Consider the following 11080-nt stretch of genomic DNA (forward strand, 5'->3'; position numbering starts at 1 on the left):
GAACAGATCCCAGATCCCAGTGACCATAGGCCCCATCCAGAGAGTGAGAGGGCCCAGCTGGTGGGTGGGAAGAAACTGTTCAGGCTAAGTTCAGACCTCTCTCCCACCCACGGGTCAATGTACTTCCCAGGAGTGGAGACCAGGATGGATTGTGTCCCCATGGCCCTGTAGGAGGCCCTAGCTCACCTAAAGCCTGCACCCTACATCCTGTCCATCCAGCTGTCGCACCTAAGTCGCTCCAATTCTAAAGGACTCCTTCCAATAAGCAACAAGACCCCACAATCCTGTGGTTGAAGCACACTGTGAGTGACCTGGCCAAAGTCCTTTATAGTCATGGGGGAGTGGTGAGGGAGAGACTTAAATTCAGGAGTAACTGGCATTGCAAAAGAGTGTGTTCCTCTGCCCCCTGTCCTCAAATAATGTCCCTAGGCCTGAAGGGGGGTGTCTCAGGACGAACTGCCTTCCCCTCAGTATCGGTCTCTCCTCAATGATGCAGGTTTTGGTGCAGGGTGGGCCATCAGTGTATATGGCCTGGGGTGCGTGAGTGGAGTGATCTACAAAGCTCTTAAATAATAATTCCCTTAGAGGAGGCTGGCTCATAGGCATCTAAACAACCATGAGTGAGGGACAGGGCACCCCCAAGCTTTGCTAGGACACACGTATTGAATGCTTTATTCTCATAATTGGAACTGATATGAGGATTCATGGAAGTTAGGGGTAAAAGAGTTTGGCCCTGAGCTTAGCACACAGAAAGTACCCTGGATTGTGACCAGAGGTCCTCTGCTTGGTACACACAGGAGTGGGTGGCCCTAGCTCCTTTTGGCCAGGCTGCTTCGGGTCCCCTTCCTGATGGGTAGCTGGTCTTCTTTCGCCCTGTTGGAGGAACACTATGAAAAGGGACCTGGGCTAGAAGTGGGGGTTGGGCTATGCTGGAGAAAGAAGGGGTCCATCCAGCACCCTGGACAGAGCCTGCCTTGGCTTAGCCCCATCGCACTTCCTCCTGGATTTGCCTTGGTGGGTTCTGCCAACTGCGCGTTCAACAATCTGCCTCGCAGTTTGCATTGTGGTCCGCAGGGGTGGCCGTTGCCCCGCCAGCCCGTCGGGGGAAGGGAGCCCGTAGCAGATGGGCGGGGGACGCCTGCCAGTTTGCAGCAGCAACGGCCACGCGTCGCGGAGGCGTGCCCTGGCGCGCCGCTGGCCCCCCACTCCCAGAGGAGGGCGGCCGAGAACTGGCACCTAGGATGCTCCGCCTGCTAGTCACGTGAGCTCCGACTGTCCTGCGGGTGGGGAATCTGGAGCCCTGGTGAGATAAAAATGAGCTCCAAGGGGGTTCTGGGTTGCCTCCTTTGAGGCTTAATTTCCCTATCCAAAACCGAGGGTGGGGAACCAGCTGATCTCTGACTCCACGAACCGCGGAGGAGTTTATAGAGAAGTCTAACCTCCCGGGCGCTAGTCCTGACTTGGTCGTTCCCAACAGCTAGGGCCAGGACAAGACGCGACCTCTCTCTGGGCCTCAGTTTCCCCGCCCAGCTCAGAGCAGTAATCTTCGTGTGCTTTCCCTGAGACCCTGACCATGGCCCGCCTGCAGCCTCTGGGTCCCTGCCCCAGAACTCATAGAACTCTCTGAGTCCTCCTGCGGGGCGTGAATGAAGGGCAGCGTTGGAGAAGAGGGCCCACAGCCAGAGCCAGGGCAAGCCTGGCTTCACCCGCCCTTTCTGCCCACCGGGTCAGCGCTGTTATGAGCCCAATAACGCCCACGGATTCCGTGACCCCTGCCGCAGCTGGGTTGGAAGGCCCGGAGCGGCATCCCTGGGGGCACCACCGTGTTCCCCTTTAACCTTATCCTTAGTAGGAACAAAGGCGAGAGGTGGGAGTGGCGGGGCGGGGCGGTGACGCTGCCGACTTAAACCCGGCTGCAGGCGCAGCACACTTCTTTGGCGCGGGCCCGGGCCGCGCCCCGGACTTCGGTCTTGGTCTCTGTCTCGGCTCTTCCCGCCGACCCAGGTCTCCCCCCGCGCGGGACCCGCAGCCACCGCCACTTTCCTCCGAGCATGGGACTGCCTCGCCGGGCAGGGGATGCGGCAGAGCTGCGCAAGGTAGGAACTGGGGACTGGAGGCGGGAGGGATCCGGCACCGCCACCCACCTAACCGCAGCCGCTGCGCTCAACCTCGCGCCCACAGACCCTGAAGCCGCTGCTGGAGAAGCGCAGGCGCGCACGCATCAATGAGAGCCTGAGCCAGCTCAAGGGCCTCATCCTGCCTCTGCTGGGCAGGGAGGTGAGTTCCCAGGGGTTCGTCGCGGTTCAGTGAACCGGGAAGCGGAGGTGGAGGGCCCTGGGGCGCCAAGGGCGGGCAGTGCTTCGGCCTGAGGAAAAGGCTAGAGGGATCCCAAGGCCAAGCGGGACAGGCACTGAGGAGCCGACCCACCGAGGACCACGGCGCGCCTGGAGCTCAGCTCACGGCTAGAGCGCAGTGCTGTTGGTGGCTGCTGTCAGAGATCTGTTTTGTTTGTTGGTCTCTGTTCCTTTCCCTCGCGGCCTGGGGCAGAACTCGCGCTTCTCAAAGTTGGAGAAGGCCGACATTCTGGAAATGACCGTGCGCTTCCTGCAGGAGCTGCCTGCGGCCCCCTACCCGCCGGAAGTGCCACGTGAGTGACCCTGCACCCACTCCCCGCCTACCACACCCTTTGCCCTTCCCCCTGCGCTCTGCACCTTTCACCCTGGGTGTCTCACGCCTCTCTCCCTCCGCAGCGCCACGCGACAGCTACCAAGAAGGCTACAGTGCCTGTCTGGCGCGCCTGACTCGTGTGCTGCCGGCCTGCCGCGTCCTGGAGCCCACCGTAAGCGCGCGCCTGCTGGAGCACCTTCGTCGAAGGGCATCAAGCGTTACCCCTGATGGCTGGCCGGCTGGAGACTCTGATGGGCCCCCTTCGCCAGCGCCACCACCTGCGCAGGCTCCTGCTCCCTCTCCACCTGCACCTCCCGGTGGCCCTGGGCTCTGGCGGCCGTGGTAGTCCCTTGGCCGGTCCACGGGCCCTGGTGACTGCAAGGGAACTGGAAGGCCCCAGGCAGGCCAACGAAGCTCTTGGTGGTGGCCACTGTTCCCATAAAGAGAGACCAGCCTAGCACCCACATGAAGGCTGGAATGGGATGTTTGTGACCCGTGTGGAAGACTGCAGCCCTCAAGGATTCAGCCGGAACAAATAAGGGGAGCTACCCTGCCTCACCCCCAGGTTAGACGTGTCTAGATAGGAGAAGGGGCAAGTGGCTGTAGGGTGAGGAACAAGCCCTCCCTGTCCCAGCTGGCTCTGGAACTGCCCTAGCCACAAACTGCCTGGGCAGTGATGCACCTGCCATAGGGCTGGCACCAGACCAAGGCCTGGGCCAGGAGCTCACCTGGCCAGGTGCAGTCATCTGCTCAGACTGAGCACTGCCTGCCCAGTCCTGCTTGGGCCTACTTCCTGTCCAGCTGGGCTTGGAAATCTAAGGTGATGGCCTTGGGGTTTTGGTCACTGCCATGGCTCCGCAGAGCATCAGAAAAAGGTAAAGGAAATGTAGGGCTGGAGAGCCGTCACCTCCACTCCTAGGCTGTCCTCCCCAGTTACTTATGTGGCTGCGGCTGGGTGAGGGCTTCCTAAGGTGGTCTTGGAAGGATTTATTTCCCCAAGCATAAGGTGGTTTTGGGGTGTACAGAGGGGTGCGATGAGAAGGAAGTTTGTCTCTGGAGGGCCTGAGCCCGGCACAGCTGTGGTGCGGTGTGAGTGGAACAGGGTCCATGCCACAGGGTGACAGAAATTCAAGAGATGGCATGTGTTAGGGAACAGGAGACCCCTGCCTGCTTTCTCTACAGTTCCTGGGGACTGGTTACTGGAATCAAATTGTTCTTAAGAACAAGTTTCTTTCTTCCCTAAGAAAGGCAGGAGGCTCGCTGGGAGGACCCCAGGGGGTACCTGTGGATCCCCGTAATGGTGCCCCAGAGGGGGTTGGAGGACTTGCTGCCCACTGTCAGTCACTCTCGTCATTTCCTGGGGGACTTGCTGAGCATTGCTGGAAGATAGGGAGTTCTCCCCCAGCCCCCAGACCAACAGCCTGTGCTAGGGACCTAGGCACAAGAGGAAAGAAGACAAAACTGATGGGGAAAGGGCAGTCACTAAGTCAGCCTATGCCACACAAACCCATGAGGATCTGGGCACTGGTTTGGGTGACAGGATGTGGGGAAAGCTGTGGGCATTACTGGAAAAAGAAATGAACATCAAGCCCCCAAAGGCTTCAATGGGCCATGACTAGACTGTAAACTCCCAGAGGGCAGGGCTGGGGCTGAGTGTCCAGGGCACTGGGTGTACAGTGGTGCTCAATAAACATGGTGGACTAGTGAACAGAGGTGTGATTGGGTGCAGGGTGCTAAAGCTTGCCCAGCCTGGGTTTTCGCTTAACTTCCACCCTGGGCCCCTGGGCTCACTCTTTTTTTCAGGGGGGGGGCGGTATATTGGGGATTGAATGTGGCCACTGAGCCTCATTCCCAGCCCTATTTTGTATTTTTATTTAGAGACAGGGTTTCACTGAGTTGCTTAGCCCTGGGTTCACTTTTAAATATTTATTCCATGAAGGCCAGTGCTTCTTGGAAGGACAAATGTGGCCCACTTTCCAGAGTTCATTTAAGCATAAGGGGCAGGTAACCCCTGGCCCATGCCCACCCAGTGAGCTCCAGGTTCCTCCTTGGCTGCAGAGCTTTGCTTCAGGCTCGCAGAGGACAGGGTTCTTGTCTCCAGAAATAAAGACTTTCAGTATGGGTTTAAACCAGGTGGGAATTGGCAGAAGTCTCTCTGTTGCCACTTCTTGCATCTGAACACCTATCTTGGCTCCCAATTCTATGACCTGCACTGGATCGGTCCCCTCTGGTGACAGGACAAGCAGTTGGGGAGGAGGGTGAGAGTGGATAGACCAGTGACGCACAGGGTCAGGTGCTCTGGGGGACCTGAGTTGGGCAGTCAGCTGGGCACTGGCATGCCAAGGCACGAAAAGTTCTGGGCCGGAGGCAGAAGCCAGAGGTTCTTAGCAGGGATGAGCCGTAGCTGTCAGGGAGGCCTGGGCTGGAGCTCTCAGCTGGGCTTGTGCACAGGGACCCCACAGCCTCCTCCATAAGGCAGGCAAGCACCTCTTCCTGGCAACTCTCTAGCTGCAGGACCCCTCTGATGGCCAAAAGTGTGCAGGCCGTGGCTCTTTCTGTGGCTCCCCCAACCCCAGTACTGGGGGTTGAATCCAGGGCCTTGTGCATGCTAAGCAGGGGCTTTATCGCTGAGCTCTATCTCCACTGCCCACAGAGGAGCATGGAGCTCACAGGGCATTTTAAGATCCCCACATCTCATCTGAAGGAAAGGCGCCTCTCTCTCTCTCTCTCTCTCTCTCTCTCTCTCTCATAAAACCAGTGGGTGAAATGATTCTGTGACCCAAGGACAGTCAGAGCACCGAGGTGTCTGCGAACTCATCTTGCTGAAACATGTACTCCTGAGGAGACAGGTCCCCACCTGCTCCTCTGGCACCAGGTAGTTGGGAGAGGTCAAGTCCCATCTCTAGGGGTGTGAGGCTAAAGAGTGGGTTGCTAAGGAGAAATCCTCCCACAGGCATTTACAGGTTTTGCAGCCAACCTGTGCATGGAGTCTCCTGCAGGTCAGTCTCCTGCTGGTTCACCTGGGACAGGAGCAAAATGAACCTAGTCTGCTGGAAAATCGGGAGAACCCGAGGCCTTGTGGCATCCCCTAAGCCCTCCCTTTGGGATCTCCCCTCTGGAGGTGACAGTGGCAAAGAGGGCCTTCTCACCTCATGCACAACACCTATACCAGTTTATGGCCACAGCTAGATTGGCAGAGTGGAAAAGGTCAATGGTCTTGGCCAGGGTCCAGGGGTGGTCTTGCCCTCCTCATGGGTCTGCAAGCCTCTGCCCAGGCACACCCCACCACATCAAGCCCGTTTTGACTTTTCACTTTTTATTTAGTTATTTATTTTGCAAGTTTACTTTTCAGAAACATACCAGGTTGGCAGAGCTGTCCTGGAGAACAGATCCAGCCACGGGCTTATTTCCCCTGGAGCTGGGGATGGAGTCCTGGGCCTGGTGCAGGCAAAGCCAGCGTTCTGCCGCTGAGCTGCACCCCGCTCCCCGCTTTAGTTCTTATGTGGGTCCCTAGAAGGTGGCTGTGTCTGGGGAGCAGAGTGAGCCTCAGGGAGCGTGTCCCTGAGGCTGAACCGCCCTTTGGGAGAGCTGCCTGGGCATGTGATGTGGGGGAGAAGGCAGCCATCCACCGGGGGTTCCCAGTGAGTAACAAGTTTCACTCAGGGTTCTTGGAGGCCCTGGCAAGGCCCCAGGCGCTTAGAGCAGCTCCAATAAAACGTGAAGAATGGTTTCAGGAGCGTGAGAAAGGCGCCGGAGGACACGCCCTGCGCGCGCGGTGCGGCCGCCCGAGTTCCACTGGGGGGCAGCAGGGAGCAGGGGCCGGACCGACGATCGCAGAACCCGGTTGCGTGAATGAGGGGTTCCCTGGCCCAGGAGTCCGGCGGTAAAGCAAGAAAATTCCCAACAGAATACGTGCTCGCTGCTGCTCGGGTTGTGGAGAGTGAGCCCAGAGCAGAGCCGGGCATCTTGGTGTTCGGTATATTAGGATTTTTAATAAATCTCAGGGAACATAGGACAAAGAACCAACCTGCGGGTGGCGCGCACCTGCAGTCCTGAGCAGTCGGGAGGCTGAAGCAGGAGGCTCTCATGAGCCCAGGAGTTCGAGGCCAGACTTAAAAAAAGAAAAAAATCAAGAACCACCCCAGACCTCAAAACTCAAAGGCAGATCCAGGGGACTGACTTTTGATGGCTATAAACTCCTAAGGGTGAAAATGATTATTCAGAATGAAAGAAACATGTCATATAAAATGGGTGGTACTTGGAGATGCACGTCCCATCCGTTTGGTTTCTCTTTGAGCAATTTACCAGACACCCAAAATTCCATAGGAATTCTTCCTGGTGTCGTGGGTGGTCTCCCCTCTGCCGCGGAACATTCTGTTACTTCATGTCTGTGCTCCTGAGGGGCCCCAGGTTTGAGCCTCAGCAGCTCTGGGGTGAATCCACCTCTGCCCAACACTGACTGGACTTCTCAGACAGCAGTACCAGGATAATTGCCTTCCTGCGGCTTCGCCCCCACAGGCTGTGACATGCATTCACACACGCTCACGTCATTGAAGTGATGTTTTGGCTTCTCTTATTCCCTGTCCTTCCTATCTATCTGGTAAGCTTGATAAATTCAGATTTCCACACCCTCCTCCAGAGGTTCTCTTGTCCTGTGTCTGAGTCAATGGTGGGACTGCACACCACACCCGAGGCCGGACGAGCCTGCCTAGCAAAGATCCACCTGAGAACCGGGGTTGCAGCGGCTGGGGCAGAGTGGAGACGACAGCTTGCCACCAAGGGAACTGAGTTTCCACTTAGCAAGAGGAAAAGAGTTCTGGAGATGGCACAATGAGGGGTGTACTCAATGCCACTGTACCAGGCGCTTAAAGATGGTGACAATGAGTCGGGTGGTATGGTACATCCTGGAATTCCTGCAGCTCAGGAGGCTGAGACAGAAGGATCTCAAGGTCAAGGTCAGCCTCAGCAATTTAGTGAGGCCCTAAGCAACTCAGCCCTAACCCTAACACTGTCTTTAAATAAAATAAAATACTTAAAAGGGCTGGGGATGTGGCTCAGTGGTTAAGTGCCCTGGGTTCAATCCCCAGTTCCAAAAAAAAAAAAAAAAAAAGAAAGAAAAAAAAAAGATGGTGACACTGGCAAATTTTAGTTTACGTTTATTTTGCCACCAAAAATAAAAGCCCCTGCCTGCAATGGGTTTCTGACTTGATTGAGTCTGCTAAAGTCCTCCTGGAGTTATCTGGCTATTGTAGGATCTGATTGGTCAATTAAATGACAATATAATCCATCTTTTAGGTCTTTTAAGATGGTATTAATTTTTCCATCCCCTGGGATTTAATTTTATGTTTCCTGTGGTCCTAGAGGTTTAACCCTGGCATGCTGCCACTAAGCTGTACCCCCAGCAATTTTTCATTTTTATTTTGAGACAGGGACTCATTGTATTACCCAGGCTGGCTTCAAACTTGTGATCCTCCTGCCTCAGCCTCCTAAGTCAGTGGGATCACAGGAAGTGCCACCAAGCCTGGCCCTCCTGGAATCATAGATTGTTTTGATTTACTATTGACTATCTCGGTGGGGCATTTAGAATTTACACTTGATCTCTACTATTATCATCCCACAAGTCAGAGAACGGATGTGGGGCTGGGCCAGTATCAAGACTACCGGCAGCTCTACAGCCAGGGACCAGACAGTCAACCACAGTGGCTAGAACCCAGTGAGTGGCCCTGTGAGTCAGCCAGGGTGAGGACTGCAGCTATTACCCAGCCTCCACACGCCTCCGGTCTAAGAGGGTCCCAATATGAGACTCTGGGTTTCTCAGGATCGACGTGAGCTCAGAGCCTAGATCCTGTGATCCTGGAAATCATTACTGTACCCATTTGCTACAGGTTGCAAGGACTTTTTGGGGACCCAGCTTTCCTTCCATCGGTGGTTTCTGGGTCTGAAACTGGTCTTGAGTGTGGAACCTGGAGAAGCAGTCATTGCTTTTCACAATTGTGACCCGTCCCCAGAGGCTCCATTCTTTGTGTTTTTTAATTGCACAGACCAGGAAGTGAGTGCCCCATGGCTGTGCATCCATTTTGCCCTTAAAAGCGCTGGGCCCTCTCTGCGGTCTCCCTCACCCTCTGCCACTCTGTCTTGGCAATAATTCTGACCCCTGGCTCTGACAGCTGGGTGTGCCATGGGCCTCTGCAGTTCTGGAGTCTACCAGGCAGCATGACAGAGCCTGATTCTAGAGTGGCATCTCCTACTGTCTGCTGCTGCCCTGCTTCTTGGTGATGCCGCGAGCCTTTGCCATGCCATCCTTGCTAATTTGGCAAATGGTGCCCTTCAGCCCCGTGCAGGACCTAGTCCCAGCAGGGGGTTTCCAGGTTCATTCAGCTTGTCCTCAGCAGCGGGGGGGCCCCCCTCTGAGCCCTGCAGCCCTCCTCCTACCGGTGGCCTCACTTAGTGAGGGCAGGAGCCAGCCTCCCAGGAGGGCAGTGCCAAAGCAGAGCACTCGCCCCTATCCAAACGCGTTTCCACTCCCTTCCACTCGGCACCTCGGAATCTAGCCCCACTGGTGTCCTAGAGAACTTGCGGCTCCTCAGGGGACATGGCCCTGCCGTTTGTCACAGGGCCCAGCGTGCCCTGACTCGGCTGTGGAGCACCTGACCTCTAGTGATTGGCCTTCCAGTGTTACCCCTTCCATCCGGTTTCCCTCCCTATCCTCTTGTGCTTCCTGACAGATCGTCACACTCTTTAGAATGTTCCTGTCTACTAGTGCACCAGGCATAAGGGTTGAATAGTGATCCCCCAGATTCACACCCACTGGAACCTCAGGGTGTGATCCTATTGGGAAATAGAGTCCTTGCATGTATGATTAAATGCAGTCGTACCAGATTAGGTGGGCCCTCAGTCCATTGGCTGTTGACCTTACCAGAGAGGAGAGGACACAGAAGACAAGAGGCACACAAGGCAAGAGGGTCCCCAAGTTCCATGGTCATTTCTTACGAGCACCACAAGGAATGAGTGCTTAGAACCAGTCAATCATTGCTAGAAAACATTTCTTTCTCTCTTTCTATGTGATACTGGGGGTAGACTCAGGGCCTCACACAGGATGGTTGCATTAGTCAGATTTTTGTCACTATGACAAAATATCTGAGAAAACCAAATCAAAGGAGAAAAGATGTATTTTAGCTCATAGTTTAAGAGGTTTGCGCCCATGGTCAGCTGGCTCCATGGCTGCTAGAGACAGGGAGAGAGGGCCAGGGAAAGGAATGGGGGACTGGGACGGGAAGTGGGGAAAGAGAAAGAGGGACGCCAAGGACAAGAAATAGTGCTCCCAGGACCTCAAGGACCCATCCCTTCAACCAGGCCCCACCTCCCAGTTCCCACCACCTCCAACAGTCCACTGATCAGGACCTCATGATCCAGTTACTTCCCCCAAACCCCACCTCTGAATGTCACTGCATTGGGGGCCAAGCCTTCAACACGTGAGCCTTTGGGGGACACCCCAGGTCCAACCATACCCTGGGTAAGCACTCTGCCACTGAGCTACATCCCTGACCCCTATGGTGGGATTTATCCATTTCTATTTACTGTATTAACAATCAAGACATACATTTTGAATATTCTGACTCATGAACAATAATAATTATATGTCAGCATAAATAACATTTTCACTTTAAAAACAATTACAGTCACATAGAGTGGTGCACACCTGTAATTCCACGACTTAGAGGCTGAGGCAGGAGGATCACAAGTTCAAAGCCAGCTTCAGCAACTTGGTGAGGCCCTAATGAACTTAGCAAGACCCTGTCTTGCTATGGGGACATAGCTCAGCGGTAAAGCACTTCTGAGTTCAATTCCTAGCACCGAAGCTAATAGTAATAATTGTTATTATATTACATTTAATAAAACAAAAATAGGGGCTGGGGCCGTGGCTCAGCATTAGAGTGCTCACCTAGCACGTGCAAGGTCCTGGGTTCGATCCTCAGAACCATATAAAAATAAATAAATAAAGTAAAGGTATTGTGTCCAACTACAGCTAAGAGAGAGAGAGAGAGAGAGAGAGAGAGAGAGAGAGAAATAAATATTTTAAAAAGTAAAACAAAAATATTTGGGAAGAATGGCATTGTTTTGCAAATCTCTACCACGTGGAGTGATGAGAGACAGCTGGCTCTCACATCTGCTTCTGCCCTATATGTGTTATGGCAGGTTGTTTTGGTAAAAGAGATGAAGAAAAATGACCTAATATAATTGGGAAAGGAAAGAATATTTTAATAATATTTTCAGTAAATTTCAGATATTTTTCTTCGATACTACACCTGAGCTCAATTAGTACTAGTTTTTTGTTTTTGATTTCTGCAGTACTGGAGCTTGATCCCAGGGCCTCAGCCATGATGGGAAAGTACCCTACAACTGAGCTATGTCC

The 11080-nt window shown here is 54.3% G+C and overlaps 1 protein-coding gene across 2 annotated transcripts; it reads left to right on the forward strand.

Moving 5' to 3' along the window:
• Nucleotides 1-1900: 1900 nt before the first annotated feature.
• Nucleotides 1901-4375, forward strand: Hes2 (hes family bHLH transcription factor 2). 2 transcript variants are annotated; one of them, XM_076861409.2, is made up of 4 exons: nucleotides 1901-2096; nucleotides 2182-2277; nucleotides 2611-2647; nucleotides 2751-4375. In XM_076861409.2, the coding sequence occupies exons 1-4, from the start codon at nucleotides 2052-2054 to the stop codon at nucleotides 3011-3013; spliced, it is 441 nt and encodes a 146-aa protein (XP_076717524.2). In that variant the 5' UTR covers nucleotides 1901-2051; the 3' UTR covers nucleotides 3014-4375. The 2 variants fall into 2 exon arrangements, with proteins under 2 accessions (XP_076717524.2, XP_076717523.2); XM_076861408.2 differs by having other exon boundaries at nucleotides 1906-2096; nucleotides 2548-2647.
• Nucleotides 4376-11080: the final 6705 nt, after the last annotated feature.

Source organism: Callospermophilus lateralis, chromosome 7, assembly GCF_048772815.1.
Source record: "Callospermophilus lateralis isolate mCalLat2 chromosome 7, mCalLat2.hap1, whole genome shotgun sequence".
Lineage (NCBI taxonomy): Eukaryota > Metazoa > Chordata > Mammalia > Rodentia > Sciuridae > Callospermophilus > Callospermophilus lateralis.